This window comes from Bos javanicus, chromosome 28 (genome assembly GCF_032452875.1).
Source record: "Bos javanicus breed banteng chromosome 28, ARS-OSU_banteng_1.0, whole genome shotgun sequence".
NCBI lineage: Eukaryota > Metazoa > Chordata > Mammalia > Artiodactyla > Bovidae > Bos > Bos javanicus.
Window position 1 is genome coordinate 11,844,674 of NC_083895.1, and position 16,884 is coordinate 11,861,557.

General features: G+C 35.7%; 1 protein-coding gene across 7 annotated transcripts in view; it reads left to right on the forward strand.

The window, feature by feature from the left end:
- RYR2 (ryanodine receptor 2) overlaps positions 1-16,884 on the forward strand; it is an 830,734-nt gene that overhangs the window by 697,562 nt on the left and 116,288 nt on the right. For 5 of the 7 annotated variants that reach the window (XM_061404941.1, XM_061404935.1, XM_061404936.1 and 2 more), the window contains 6 exons: positions 2,274-2,408; positions 5,850-5,884; positions 6,628-6,741; positions 8,991-9,087; positions 10,864-10,967; positions 12,631-12,682. In XM_061404941.1, the coding sequence (XP_061260925.1) occupies positions 2,274-2,408; positions 5,850-5,884; positions 6,628-6,741; positions 8,991-9,087; positions 10,864-10,967; positions 12,631-12,682 (537 nt within the window). The remainder of the gene's footprint in view (positions 1-2,273; positions 2,409-5,849; positions 5,885-6,627; positions 6,742-8,990; positions 9,088-10,863; positions 10,968-12,630; positions 12,683-16,884) is intronic. The other 2 variants (XM_061404937.1, XM_061404938.1) reach the window with 1 other exon arrangement.

Here is a 16,884-nt window from a genome sequence, read left to right on the forward strand (position 1 = left end):
AAAAAAAAAAAAAGGTGGCACCAGTTGAAATAAAGGTTGGGAATTTCCTTCATACAGCTGAATTTGAGGACTTTTGTGACATGGAGACAGTTGTCTATGAAAATTTGATATTTTACACCTAGTTCTCAAAAATGAAATAAGTTTAAGAGTCATTAGCACATAGGAGATAGTAAGAATTACTGTAATAGGAAAGCCAGTGTACATTTAGAAGAGAAACATGAATGGAAACCATTATAACATCTATTTTTTAACTGTGGGTAAAATGTTTGCTGTAAGTAGTTTTTGTAGTCAAAGTATTTACCATTATTTGGAAATGCTTTCATAGTAGTGGATAAACTATTCATTTGTTTACTGGACCAGTTATTTAATATGAAAAGTCTTGCAGTTAATTATTTTGACTCAACTATTTGCTTCTATTCAGATGTCCCTCCTGAGGATTTTTTAAATTATGAAAATGTCCAGTTGTCAAAAAGAATTGATTACAGTATAATATATCCCTATCTGGGTATTAAAGTGTTTATTTCCAAAGATCCAAACCATATTCATTTTTTTAACACTTCAGAATATAATGTGATAAAGGTGTGACATGGTTTTGCAATATTTGCAATGCACAGAAATTATTTAGGACAGATTTCATGTGCACTTGTTTATGAAGTCCATTATTCATTTAATTTTAACTTTAACAGAGTAGGAGGTTAATTCCCATATGAGCATGATGTCTTTGCAGATAAAATCAAAAAGATTATTCAAAATATTTATAAAGCCTCCAGCTTAACCTCAAGTTTATACATGGGTGTTTGAGGAGATCATGTGTCCCTGAAAGGATCTCAAGATTTTTAGGAAATTTGGGCCCATTCTTTGACAACCATGGTCTCAAATAGAGACAGGAAATATTCAGTACCTCTGAGGTGTGTATGCCACTCTCAGGAAACAGCAAATAAAAAGTTATGTCTTGGATAAGCAGGAGGAAATCCTTCCATTCTATTCTAGCGGTTACTTATAGGAATACTTTGGACAAGGTATGCTGTATATTGTGGTATCAGGAAGAAAGAGAAGAGCTGAGAAGGATGAACATGTATAATCAGTATTTCATCTCCCAATGAATGGAACCTGAAAGTAAAGACTTAATGAATACTTATTCTTTGTAACATTTCATTATATACTTTTTATACTAAGGGTTGGGCCCCCATATATATGGACTTACAAACAATGAGTTCTTTTGTTCTCAGCTCCTTCTTGAACACATTGTCTTAAAATTGTAGGACTGGTAATCCTGGGGACAAGAGGGGGTAATTTTATATTAAAAGAATAAAATCTGTACGTCCAATAGTCCTCAAATGAAAAAAGTATATGAATAAAACACATTTTGTTTTATCAAAGGACAAATAGGTGTTGACAAGTTATTCAGTGTACAAAATTCTGTCTCCGACTATGTGAAAGTTATTTTTTTGAAACATTCAGACTCTGCTTTCTCTGGCTAGGAGTTGTAAAGCTTTGGATGTTGTTGATCTAATTCTTCTTCATTATTCTCCATTTCCCATGTTGAAAGGAAATATTTAATGGGAGGAGAAACATAAAAGTATTGCTTTGCCTGTTTTTAATGACATAGTTATTCTAAATTATTTCTTTGAAGTGATCTATCCCTGGAAAGATGCTTGTATTTGTCCATTTCTATGGTTTAAAATAATCTTTCTTAAAAACCTTCAGAATTCCATTATATCTTTAACTCAAGAAATTTGACAGTATTAAAAAGTAGAGTCCATAGATTATCAAAATATGATTCGATATGCCTTCATTGATTTATATTCATTGGTATCTTAGTTTCAGTGAGTCTAGGCTCTGTTGTTGAGTCCTTTTGATCCTATATCATTGCCTCTAAAATAAATCTTTCACTGATTTGAGTGAAAGGAAAAGAAAAAAATAAAACTAGCTTTTGCCTGTTTTCTTTCCCTGATGATCTTCAGTTCATCGTTAAATCCTAGTTGAAACTTCACTTGTTTAGAGAAATCTTCCCAACCACAACAGATTGGGTTAAGTCCCCAAGGTACCTTATATTTCTTCCTAGCAGCCCTGTACCATTGTAAACATTTATTTGATGTCTGTCTGTCTTACCAGATGACAAGTTTCATGAGTACAAGGCACTTCTGTCTTGATCTCTGCATCATGTTTTCACCCTGTGCCTGTGCTCTATATGTAGCTGTAGATTGACTCTTCAGAAATGGGTGTTCTTCTCTTTCCTCTGTATTTTTTGAATGGTTTTCTTTTTTCTGCAGTTGGAGGATCCTGCTATTAGATGGCAAATGGCTCTTTACAAAGACTTACCCAATAGGACAGAAGACACTTCAGATCCTGAGAAGACAGTGGAAAGGGTCTTGGATATAGCAAATGTACTTTTTCATCTTGAACAGGTTAGCTTTTGTGTTGATTCAGTCACATTTGGATTAACCTTGTAAGAATGTTTTTTTAAAGGACGTGTGCTAACTTGTGAGCCAAAAAGCATACGTGTTCAGCATGTTCATTAAAAATAATCTGTGACTTGGGAGTGCTTAGTATCTAATCAACATTATTTCCAAGCTTATAATTTTTGTAACCATTGATAGATAATGTATTGAAGGAGATCAAGGCCTCTGTTTTATTGTCTTTTCCAAAATGTTTCTAAAATTAAACAGATAATTAGGATTATATACTTAATTTTAAACCATTCTAACAAAAATTTCAGGAGTTACTCCTGACTTCAAATGTTTTATACCTTTATTTTTCATTACTGCTCATAGCAACATGTATGAGATACTGTCTTTCCCTGGTCTCATATTTGAATTTAAGGTCACTTGTTTAACCCTTCATTTTAATATTTTTGAGCTGATTTTTCTCAGGATCAGCAATACATTACATTTAGAGAAGAGCAAAAAAGAAAATCCGATGAATGGAGGAGCCTGGTAGGCTGCAGACCATGGGGTTGCTAAGAGTCGGACACGACTGAGCGACTTCACTTTCACTTTTCACTTTCATGCATTGGAGAAGGAAATGGCAACCCACTCCAGTGTTCTTGCCTGGAGAATCCCAGGGATGGGGGAGCCTGGTGGGCTGCCGTCTATGGGGTCACACAGAATCGGACATGACTGAAGCGACTTAGCAGCAGCAGCAGCAATGCATTGATATTAAAACCATGTGAGAATAATGTTTTATATCATTTTTCAGTTATTTTCTATTTTAAACTAAAAGCTTACTGTGTGTCTTATTTTCTTATTTATTACCTTCGCTCAAGAATTCTTAAACCAATAATATCTGAAATGTTATCAATTGGTGGATTGTGTTTTTGTATAAGGAATCTTCTAGCTTACGCAACACAGAGACTTTCTCTGTTTCTCATGAGACCCATTCAACCACTAACACCAGACTGAAGGTGCTTAGTGCAAACTCAGAAGTGTGCTGTCACTGCGTCTCCATGACAATACCCGCCTGACATGGAGGGGCAGTTATTTTACATTAAACACATAAAATATGTGTTTAAAATATTATTTTAAGCACATAAAATAATAAAATGCCCTGTGTCATCTCAGGATATTGTTATCTGAATGTTTTGTAGAACACACTAGAATAGCGATAATAAATATATTTCTTTGATTCCTATTTTATCTCATGATCTCCTATCTCTGCCCTAGCCAGTTAAATAACTAAAGATATCATCTAATGCAGTATCTGTTAATTTCCTTCTTGTTTACTGAAATGCAAATAACTTCTCAAAAGCCATGCAATTTATCACTATACCCGATGAAATTAAGCTAGGATACTCTTATGCCATATAACTATCAATATGTATTCACACTGTGTAACACTGTAATATTAATAATATAATATAATATAATATAATATTATTTAGTTAATGTTAGGGAAACTTAATGTTTCCCTAAATGTTGTCATGAAATATTAAATAAATATAAATAATCATATATCAGCAGATGACAAGACTTGAGGTAATGATATGTTAAGTGATATATTAGGGTCATAGAGGATTCCCTGGTGGTCCAGTGGTTGAGACACTGTGCTTCCATTTGAGGGGGCACAGGTTCTGTTCCTGGTTGGGGAACCAGGATCGCACATGCCACGCAGCTTGACCAAAAATTTTTAAAAATAGAAAAGTTAAAAGAAAGTCATAGAATTGTGTACCTGAAATGATACACATATTAAAGGAGATTGTGCTACATATGCTTGTGCATGCTAAGTCGCTTCAGTTGTGTCTGACTCTTTGTGACCCTATGGACTGTAGCCTGCCAGGCTTCTCTGTCCTTGGGATTCTCCAGGCAAGAATACTGGAGTGGGTAGCCATTCCCTTCTCCAGGGGATCTTCCTGAGCCAGGGATCAAACCTGCGTCTCTTATCTCTCCTGCATTGGCAGGCGGGTTCTTGACCACTAGCATCACCAGTTAAATGGCATTACTCTCTCATGAGTTTTTAATTCTTCCTGGTTTTCTTGCACATATCTAAGTTTCCTTGAATGGCTTTTAGATACATTAAATGAAGTTTATTGAACTCTAACTATGTTTTATTATAGTCATATGTTATATATTCATAAATACATGTGACATAATGAATGATATCATTTGCACAGTAATGAGATTCATTTTACTGAGCAGCTATTTATCCCGTGAATATTTATTGTGTGCACTACCGTGTGAGAGCATTGTACTCTGCAGGTCCTGGGGCTTGAATTCTGTTGCTCAACTCAAGTGGCTGGTGCTCTAGGAGAGGATACAGACACATAGTTAACTATGTAATGATTTAGATGTGCTAGGATACAGAATGTACTGAAGAGAGAATAAAAGAAACGCAGACTTTCTCTAGCTGTGATGAGGGTGATCCCTGTGTAAATCTTTAAGATGTGTGAATATCTAGGAAAAGGTAAGCAGGTCAGATTTAAATGGCCAAGTATTCTTCAAAAATGTTAAGAATATGAATAAAAGAACTCATGAATTATCAAAAAACAGAAATGAGTGGGAAATATGTGTGTGCAGAATTCATTCCTTTCATCTCTCTATTCTTATGTTAATTCGTGAGTCATAGAATAGTTTGCTAAGAATATTTTCACTTGCTAACCAATATTTTCACTTGCAAAAGTAGTGGATGCACAGAAAAGACTTAATTTATCTCAAATGCCAGTGACCCATGCAAGTGACTTTTTGTACTGTACATCTGGTCATCTTTCTCAGAAGAGTGAGCTGTCTCCTTGGGATTGTCTAATGCTCAAACACCAGACAAGCTAACGAATCAGCACAGCCAGACATTCAAACAGTTGCAAGACACATCTTGATGTTCGCTTTTGGATCACAGATCTTACCAACATCTATTTACTTCATTTATAGGAAAATTCACTATTTAAGGTCTTTCCTTTGGGTATTAAAATGCTCTGCCAAATGGCAGCCTTCATGACAGCGGAGACCTTTTCCAACATGTTCATCAGGGCTTAGGTACTTTATTATGTTTGTTGAGTGTTACCCATGCTGCTCACAATGCCTTATTCTCTGGGAATAGCATTATCCTTGATTCTATTTTCACCTACACTGTCTTAACAGTGCTTTGTTTTGCTTAACATAACCGAGAAGAAAACTGAACTAACTGGATAGTTATCAGAAAGTGTTTCTTGATCTTATAGAGGAAAGAGGATCACAGAAATAAGTGCTTTCAAATTACACAAATTGCTTTGTTAAAATTTCCAAACCACTGTTATCCAAACATTCTAAATGTTTTCTTCAGGCATTAGTATTACATTCATATTTTGACTCTTTACTGCAGAGGATAATACCTTTAGTTTTACTTTTTTTTAGCTAACATAACATTTTTATTTCTTCCAGAAATCTACATGTATGCGCCGGAGATATTACAATCTGGGAAGTACAGTGTTCAATTGCCTAGAAATTACTAATGAATGTAGAATTCCATGTTGGGATTTTTTTCTCTCTAATACTTATGATTAATCTCTTCCTTGAAATTCCGAATGCTATTAGCTAAACACATAGCTTGCTTGCATCATTTACTGCAACTTGTAAATTCTCATTTGTCCCTATCTAACAAAATAATTATATAGTTTAACATTTTTTCAAAATTAAATTCTTTTACTTACTTCTACTAATGTGTTCACAAAGACTTGTCATCTTCTCTCCATCTTATTAAATATATTAAGAAACAGTAGACTTCGTTAGAATTTTCTTTAACTGCCTCTATTTATATTTACTGTTGTAGCTCTTAGGATAAAATTAGTGAAAATGCATAAGCCAGGGTAGGTTAATTTTTCTTTACTTATGTTTTGGTACCATAACTGAATTTTAAAAAGGATGCAAAATTATTTCATATAGGATGGTTTCATATTTCTTTGGTTTTTAAAAATGATATAGCTTCTAAAGTACACATTGTTGGGAAAATATGATGTTTTTTCTAAGGAAAATACATAACATCTGAAACTATTTCAAATGTAGCATTGGGTGACTTTGAAGATATTTTCATAATAATTGTAAGATACTTTCGGAAAATTGAAAATCTAAAAGTTTTTAGCTAAAAGGTACAGCTGTTTAGTACTACGTTCCTGAAGATGTTTGGGGGGTTAAATATGTATGTCTCTGTCTTTCTACCTCAGGTTGAGCATCCTCAGAGATCAAAAAAGGCCGTGTGGCACAAACTGCTCTCTAAGCAGAGGAAACGAGCTGTGGTTGCTTGCTTCCGGATGGCTCCTTTATATAATCTGCCGAGGTCAGAATTTCTTTAATGTTGCTAATAGATTAAAATTACTCTTCCTCTAAGAAGTGATAGGAGGCTAGCATATACCTTGACATGGATATAGTAGTCCAAGAGAAGGATGAAGGAGATTTATTTCCTCTTCCGTGTAATGCTTAACTTCCTTTTTTCCTGTTGGTTATTCTCATTGGCCTGTAATGTCATTATTGAATAGATTTTATTTTTTTATTAAAGTATATTTGTGCTTTAGATGTACAGTAAAAGGATTTATACATTTATCTTTTCTTTTACAGATTTTTTTTCCTGTATAGGTTATGAGAATATTGAGTAGATAGATACTGTGCTATACAGTAGGTCCTTGCTGGTTATCTGTTTTCTATATAATAGCATATATATGTTAATTTCAGACTCCTAACTTATCCCTCCCCACCCTTTCCCCTTTGGTAACTATAAGTTTATCTGTTACTTTTAAATAATTAGGAGGATCAGCTCACATATTTGAGGCAGGATAGAGAAATCAGCTTCCCTAATAGCTCAGTTGGTAAAGAAGCTGCCTACAGTGCAGGACACCCTGGTTCAATTCCTGGGTTGGGAAGTGCCTCTGGAGAAGGGATAGGCTATCCACTCCAGTATTCCTGGGCTTCCCTTTGGCTCAGCTGGTAAAGAATCCACCTGCAATGCAGGAGACCAGGGTTCCATCCCTGGATTGAGAAGATCCCCTGGAGAAGAGAAAGGCTACCCACTCCAGTATTCTGGCCTGGAGAATTCCATGGACTGTCTAGTCCATGGGGTCACAAAGAATTGGACACACCTAAGTGACTTTCAACCAGTCTTTGGGGTCAGACTGCCTTGATTTGAATCCTGACCTCACAGCTTATGAGTGCATGATTTTGGTCAAGGTTCTTTCCTGACTTTTTTGTAGTTTTCTCAACTGTACCATAATGTTTGCCTCATAGAGTTGTTTAGGTTATTTAATGGGTCGAGGTAGACAGAATGCTTAGAACTGAACATAACACAACGTTAATTGTTGTTTGTTACTTTTGTGATTATTTCATCTTTGGGGAAAAGAATTGATAGGGAACTAACTTATGGGAATAATGCAAATACATTACCCTTCATGGTACCTCTTCAACTCACTTTATTGACTCAACATCCAGTTCCATCAACTAGCAGATTACAAGTTAGTTTCTACAATACAACAGAGTCTGCTATTCCACTTTCTCTGATATAACATATTCAAAATTGTATTCCTTATTCCAGTGGTTCTCAGACCTGGTGCTTTAAGGAAATACACTCAGATTCACTTGAGGAGTATCCAAGCCTCAACCTGTTGAATCAGACTATCTGAGGGCTTAGCATGTGTACTGTGTAAAAACTCCCCAGGGGATTCTGATGTACCAGTAGAGTTGAGCTTCTCTCTTGTATAAGAATTGACGGTGAGTTCTGGCCATTCCAGGTGCCTGGTCAGTTCTTCTCTCTGGATTTCAAGGCCCTTCATAAACCTAAGTTTATGTCTCACGATTCCTTAGTCTACCTTTGATACTGTTAATGTTGTAGCATTCCACTCTACAATGGCACCATCTCATTTTAACATTTAGCTCTTATGTTCCCTTATTGATGTGACTTTCTTAGAGTGGAACCTTAGCCATATATCGCATCAGTTTCAAGATGAGTTTAGTCTTTATTGGTCTTCTTTATTTCATAGGCAACTATTTTCATCAGTATTCTAGGATTTAATCTTTGGATATATACTCCCATAAAGTTCCCTTAATACGTTTACTTTTGTAATCCTCAGAGGCTGTATCTGATGTTAACAGGAAGACTGAATAATTCCTCTCTTGAAGCTCACAACTGTTTATCCAGAGCTACTTTATGTCATAAGAGCTACCATGTAATGAGCATCTATCCAACATGTTTTATGTTCTTTATCTCAGCTTGAGTCTCACAAAACTGAAGCATAGATGGAGTTATCCTAGTTTTATAAATGAGAGAAGTAAAGTTAACAAAGTTTACTTTGTTTACAAATGTTAAAAACTTTGTTACAAAGTTTACAAATGTTACAAAACTTAGAAATAACTGAATCCAGGTCAGTATGATCTGAGAAAGCTTTCTCTATCTACTGCAATGTCTTGCTTCTCCAGTCGAGATTGGAAAGTTTATTTTTATTTATTCTTTTACGCACAGATAATCCAGTGATTAAGTGCTACTGAGTGCCTTTTCAATTTATTTTTTAAAAAGCTCTTGAAATTGTGCTTACCTTTTAGGCATCGGGCTGTCAATCTCTTTCTTCAGGGATATGAAAAGTCTTGGATTGAGACAGAAGAACATTACTTTGAAGATAAATTGATAGAAGACTTAGCGGTATGTTTTTGCTGGGTTAGAAGATGAAAGAAGGTCTGGGCTTGGTGGAATAACATTGGTGTGAGCCATTTATCTTATAACATTGAAAAGGAAACAATATTGCAGCCTGTGGGGCTTAGGAAACTTTATTCTGGATTGTTACTGCATGCAATGTTTAGGGAAAATTCACTCTTCTTATTTCAAAGAGATCTCATCAACAGCCAGTAGTTCAGAATTTAAGTAAATTTTGACTCTATTGTTCTTTTAAATTATTCCTCAAAGGAACTTCAAACAACCTCAGAACCAGGATAGAACTATAAAAGCTGAACCATAAAAAATGATTCACCAAAAATAAGGTGAAGTTTAACAAAAGCCAATGAAAAGTGGCTGGTTGTTAAACATATGCAGGGCAGAGAATGATAGATTAGATGCAGGAAGAGCAGAAAGTCACAGTAGATATAGAATAAACGGAGAAGTGGAATTTTTCATCCAACCATGCTGATAAGGACGCTTGTGCTACTGAGAATGCTTCACTCAAGGGAGCCATTGTCTCAATTTTTTATAAGCTGTGGCTCTATTTAAAAATTTGATCAAGAACCACCTTCTCAGGGAATTTACAAGCATGTAGTTCCACCGCGTTTTGTAGACTGAGAGGCTCCATAATTCCAAAATTAAAACTTTGGTCTAAAGTTTTTTTTGAAAAAACACACAAATAATCAGGGAATGTGATGGACAAACTAATCTAATTCATAAAACCTTAACCCTGATTATTCCCATATATTTTATTTAGTTATTTTTATTGGGGTATAGTTGATTTACACTATTGTGTTAGTTTTTGCTGTACAATGATCCTATATACTTTAAGTGAATTTCATTTTTCTTTAGAATCAAACCTTTAGAATATTAGAATATTTTAACCTTGCAGATTTACCATACTAGCTGCAACATTAAGCCTTAAATCCAAGAAAGAACATCACTTACATATAAAAAATATCAGTTTGAATGCGTAAGTCTAATAGAGATACAAAATTCATTAGCCATTCAACAAACAGGATTAGTTCATTCTTGAGTCAGTAAAAAATGCTTAATAATTTTCCTTATGGTAATTGTTCAATAAATGAAATTACTTTTTTTAAGTTTTAAAAATAAAAATGAGAATAACATGTAAGTGGTTCAAACATTAACTCATTCAGCATTCTTTACCTATCTCTGTCTATGTAGGCAACAAAAATGTTTCATTTGATAGAACAGTTTGCCTTGCTAGGTGCACTAAATTTTTATACATGGAGTGACAGCATTTTTTTGCAATTTTTTGTATTTGAGATCTCCTTAGAGCTGCTGAAATCCATGTAGCAGTTCACTTTTCAGTTAGTTATGATGCTGCTTATAAGAATAGTATTCAATTTTTTTAAAATGATATAAATCATGCTTTCCCACAATGTTTTTTTTGTCCCATTATTCAACAACTTTTTAAATTAAAAACTTGTTTTATTTTTATTTTATTTGGCTGTGCTGTGTGGCATGTGAGATCTTAGTTCCCTAACCGGGAATCAAACCTGTGTCCCCTGTATTGGGACATAGAAGTCCCAGCTTTCTTCTTTAAAACTGTATACTTTTGCATCGATAATATAATACACACGTCCAGGTTCAATGCATATAACATAGACACAGACATGCACCACAATAGGAAGAAAAAGACTTTCTTTTTATTTGCTATTCCAAGCCTTCACAATGCTCCTGGGTTTGAGTGAACATTTCACCTTAATGTGAAATTTTATGAATTTGACTTTTTTATAGAAACCTGGAGCAGAACCTCCAGAAGAAGATGAAGGAACTAAGAGGGTTGATCCTCTTCATCAGCTGATCCTTCTGTTTAGTCGAACAGCTTTAACGGAGAAATGGTATGGTTGGGGAGTTCACAGGAGACATAGGAGGAACACACAGAAACCCATGTCTGAATGTTCTGTTCGTCACATGTTCATGTTTCAATTTCATTGTCTTCTTGAGAGGAGAGAACATTGTTCAAAGTTAGTTGGGAAGATCCCCTGGAGAAGGAAATGGCTACCTACTCCAGTATTCTGGCCTGCAGAATTCCATGGACTACAGTCCATGGGGTTGCAAAGAGTTGGAGATGACTGAACGAGTTTCATTTCACAGGACTAGTCTGGTATACATGTATGAATCAACACTCGTTCAACTTCAGACTTTAATATTTACCTATCAAAGATGAATATTTACCTAGCTCTAATTCTTTTAATAGTACTGTAATTAGCTGGTTGAGTTGATTCCGAATCTTCTTATAATCTTTTCTTTATCACAAATGTCCTTTAGAAATTAAAACAAAAGAGCCCAAAGTAAATTTCAATACCAAAAGTGTTGGAGACCACCGGTGACCCCAAATATCCTGTATAGATTATCTCCATTGTCCAGTGAGTGTCAGGAAACTTCAGGAGATGGCTAAGCCATCCCTTCAATGCGAAGTTTCTTTGAGATCTGTTTTAAAGGCCTTCTTCATTTTTCTTGGTTCTTGTTCTTTTGAATTCATGAAAACCACAGAGGGTAAAACCTCTATGGAATTAAATAAGAAATGCATTCATAAGCTTGATAATTAAAGTGTGCCAGCACCTGCCCATGATAGGGGCACGGCGTAGATTCATTCTGTAGATGAGACCTTGCAGAGGTTTCAAAACCTTCATCAGCTTCCTTGTCTTGGGAAAGAAAGCCAGCTTTGCCCTAGGCAAAGCAGGAAAAGAATTTAATTATCAATCCCTATTCACATGTGTCTTGACGAGTTCATCTGACCTCTGTGCATGTCATAATAATGTACATTTCTCCCTCTTAGCTAATGTGATCCATCTTTCTCTCACTATTTCTCTCTCTCTCTCTCTCTCTTATTATTTCCTAACTAACAAAATCATCTCATCCCTAAGCATAGAGCAGCTCCCTGTCTGGCATTGTCAGGTAATGAGGTATTTCTCATAAGTGGACTTTTCTGATGGCTGTAAGTTTAAAACTGCTAAGATAATTTTGCAAACAGGAATTTTTTGATGGAAGTCTTTCTTCAGTGAATTAGTGATTTTCATGCTTTTTCAAAAGAAGATAATAAATAGATTTTAACCTGTCTTAATTTTTAAGAATCTTTTATGACCATGATATTTTTTCACTATGTAGTCATAATAATTTGGGTAGTCTTTCGAACAAATGTCAGATATCACTTCTGCTGTCAAGATACCTGACATCACGTAAATTTTCTCGTTTCAATGTTTGTATTTTTAAGAAAATATTAATGTTACTACATTTGTGTGTAAATCAGTAAATTGTTTATTTACACACAAACATATTTATTATATTAGACTGTAAAGTAAGATGGGGCCAACTCTTGAGGAAGTCTGATATCTTTGCTTTCTGATTCTACAATATTTTTGAATGATTGCTCTAAGTTTTGTGTTTGTTTCATTAAAAAAAAGACACACTTGTTGAAAGAAGGTTATTTTATATAGTGATGGTAATTTTTTGTGTAACTAACCTACTTAAAAACTGTTGTTTTTTTCTTATTTTTCATAGCAAACTGGAGGAAGATTTTTTATATATGGCTTATGCAGATATTATGGCAAAGGTAAATAAATTCTTGATTTTAATGGTAAAATATAAAAATCTACATATTTCTCAATTAAAATAAACAATTCTTAAATTTTAGAAAACGTTAAGTGCATTAATCTCAACTTTTCACTTGTTGCTTGAATATCTGTTCTAACTTTTTGGACAGATAATCATTGTTTCTTCATTTAACATTTTATTTAAGGGAATCTCACTAATTTTCCAAACATTCATTTATTCAACAAATATTCACTGGGCATTAAGATACTGGAGATAATATGGTGAATCAGAGAGAAATACACACATCCTGTCTTCTTAGATTTCATCATCTGATGGAAAGGGCAAACTTTGAACAAATGATTACCCAAAAGATGCTGACAAGTTTAATGGTAGAGGAGCAATTAGGAGTATATGGAGTAGGTTGCATAGCACTGAGTTTTAAGGAAGTCCTTGACTATTGAATGATGAGTTGACCGTGCAAAAATAGTAGTAGCTAAGTATTTACTGGGTGCTTATTTCATTTAATCTTAGAACAAGGAGATGAATGAGGCGATGAGTATAAAAAAGGAGTCAGGTTTCTCTGAGACTTCTGACTTGGGCATCTGAGTTGACAGCAGTACAATATGCTAAGGTGCGGAGCACCAGAATCAATGCAGGCTTAGAGTGAAGAGGCAGGATGGCAAATTAAATTTTCAACATGTTCGTTAAAGATGCCTGTGAGGCATCTAAGTGGAAATGTCCAGTGTGTGGTAAGATAGTCATTTCTGACATTCTGTATCTCATGGAAGGCTTATAAATATAGCTTTGTTGTTGGTCAGCATTAGAAGGAAACTGAAGCCATAGTAGTAGATAATCTTGCTTAGGCAGAAAAGGAAGCATGAGAAGAACAGTCAGCATAGGACCAAGCCTTTAAAGACATGAATGCTTAAGAGATGGCTAGAACAAAAGGACTTCTCCCCAGAAAAATAGGAGAAAATCTTAAGTTTGAGCATACATAGGAACTGTTGAAATGTGTGGTCAACAAGGTCTTACTCTGCTGAGGGACTGAACATAAGGATTGAAGATTCCACAGGATTTATTCCATGGACATCATGTGACCATGATGCAGAGAATTTTGAGGGAACATTGATGTCCAAGTATGTATTGTGGGGAAGTAGAGATTTCCATGTGAGTAGATGTGGCATAAGTCTCTTTATTGAGAAGACCGAGAAGGAGGAGAAAGATACAAGGTGATAAACATCTAGATGGAATTATAAGGTTGAAGGGGGATTATTTTTGCCTGTTTGCCTTTTTTTTTTTTTTAACGTTTTAGAAAAATAGATGTTACCATGCTTCTATTCTGGTGGGAAGGATCAAAAAGAATAGAGAGGGAATAATTTGTGAAATAAGGCTTTGAACAGGTAGGAGCATGGTGACAGGACAGGTTAGAGAGCATAAGGGAAAAGTCATGGCTTCCCACTCACAGTCAGTAATACAGTTACCAGTATATTTATGGAGACATAAAAGCAGATACCTTTAAAGAAAATCATCATGAAATTATATTTATATTATGAGAAGTATATAGTTTATTTTCTATTCTATTTAAATAAAAAGATCTCTGAGATCATGACTCTCTCAATAGATTTCATGTCCAGTTAATGGTTTGAAAGCCATAGTGTATAAGATGAAAACTATCTCACTGTTCATCATCAGATTAATGGATAAAAAAGATGAATTCCATATATGTGTGTGTGTGTGTATGTGTGTGTGTGTGTGTGTATGTATACAATAGAATACTACTCAGCCATAGAAGGGAGAAGGCAATGGCACCCCACTCCAGTACTGTTACCTGGAAAATCCCATGGGCAGAGGAGCCTGGTAGGCTGCAGTCCATGGGGTCGCAAAGAGTCGGACACAACTGAGCGACTTCACTTTCACTTTCCACTTTCATGCATTGGAGAAGGAAATGGCAACCCACTCCAGTGTTCTTGCCTAGAGAATCCCAGGGACAGGGGAGCCTGGTGGGCTACAATCCATGGGGTCGCACAGAGTTGGACACGACTGAAGTGACTTAGCAGCAGCAGCAGCAGCCATAGAAAGAATGAAATAATGTCACTTGTAGCAACATGGATAGAATTAGAGATTATCATACTAAGTAAGTCAGAAAGAGAAAGGCAAATACTGTATGATATTGCTTACATATGGAATCTAAAATATGACACAGAAAACTTATCTATAAAACAGAAACAGATTCACAGACATAGTAAACAGACTTGTGGTTTACAGGAAAGTTGAAGGATGGATTGGGAGTTTGGGATAGTTGTATTAAGTCACTTGAGTCATGTCCAGCTCTTTGCAACTCTGTGGACTGTAGCATGCCAGTCCACATGCCTAGGATGCTCCAGGCAAGAATACTGGAGTGGGCTGCCATGCCCTTCTCTAGGGGATCTTCCCCACCCAGGGATCAGATCCTTGCCTCTTACATCTCCTGCATTGGCAGGCAAGTTCTTTACCACTAGCACCACCTGGGAAGGCGTGTATGTGTAACTGAATCACTTTGCTATACACCAGAAACGAACACAACGTTGTAAATCAACTATCCTTCAATAACATACATTTTTAAAAAACACGATTAAAAGATGAAAGAGGAAAGATATTTCCTTCTATGGAAATTGGTACTGAGTATTGACTAGAAACTAAAATGGAACTCCCAGACAGTGTGGAAAGCCTCACTGATGTTGCTTTGTATAAATTTGGGCAGTACCAGTTTTCCTGGTTGGGTGGCTTTTCCCTAGCAGTTCCCAGAACCAAATGCAGAGTCAGAGAAGGCAAGAAGTTAGATTCATCAAGGATGGCAGTTTTTACCAGACTGTTGTTGAAGGACAGAGGATCATAGGGGTTTTTTCTGTCATTATGAGACTGGCTGAGGCATTGGATCTTGGATTCTGAGTAAGACAAATAAGGAAATGAGACAAGAGGGAGCTGATAAGTAAGGGGATTGTAAAGTAGTCTGTGGGCTGTTTTCCTTTCAGCTGAAGAAGCAATGAGCAAGTGGTTTGAAAAGGGAAAAGCTCCTGTTTTGAGAATAATAGATTCCTGATCTTCAAATTCTTCCTTGTGACGGGAGAAGAGTCAGCCCCCACCCCACACTTGTCCTGGTTCCATCCTACACTTAAATCTAATCTCTTATGAGAAAGGATCAAATATTGACGCTCACTTTTCTTCAAGATTTTCCCATCAAAATTAACTAATCTCTTTCCATTGATTGTTTAATGTATCCCCGGAATGCCAAGCTTTCATCACTTCTTCATTCTTCTCTCAATCAGTTATCAAGATGTGTGCCCCTAGAAATTATCTGAACACTGTGCCGGCTATGAGTTTACCTGTGTAGAGCACAGTGGGACTTTATCCTGACTTATTCTGCCCTGGGATTCTATACATTTACAAGAGATTGTAAGAACTCACTAGTTTTTTGACAGCCAGGTTGCATTTTTTCTCTCATTGTGAGCTTGACTTTTCACCTCAATTCCAGGTCATTTATGAATTTCTTTTGAGGTTTATCATACATATCTCTATTTTGACAGTTGATGTAGGCTTTAGTTAACTCATCAGTTCTCTAATTGGAGTTGAACCATTGTCCAAGGCCAAAATAGTTTTAAAGTTCAGTTCTTTCATGCAGTGTTAAATATCTCTTTACATTTATGTTACCCACAGACTTGATAAGTGTGCTCTCCCAGTGTCTCCCTAAGTTGCTAGTTTTGGTGATTCACATCAAACTATTTAGTAAGTAGTTTCGGGAGGCTGCCTTTCTTCACTTTGATAGTCAGCATCCCAGGAGTCTGAAAATTTCTCTTGGACTTCATAGTTTCTCAGAATTTACTAGTGGTCATTTTACATTCACGTATGATGATTTTTGACTTGAATCTTGACACTTGAACTCTATTCAAAAGACTTAAGTCATCCTGTCTTTCTTCAGTATTGTAGGACTTTATGAAGGCAGCATTCACATCTTAATTGGTTGTTCTAAAATTTCAGTTTTCATTGTTTTTGTTTCTTTTTTAATCACTGAAGCCCAGAATTGGGTTAATCAGAACTCTGGATCAATGATACACTCCCATTATTGACTCCTTTTTTTTTTTAAATTCCTCTCCACCCCTCAGCACTGCATAGTATGTGAGATCTTAGTTCCCTGAATAGGGGTTGAACCCACGCCCCCTGCATTGGAAGCACTAGAATACCAGG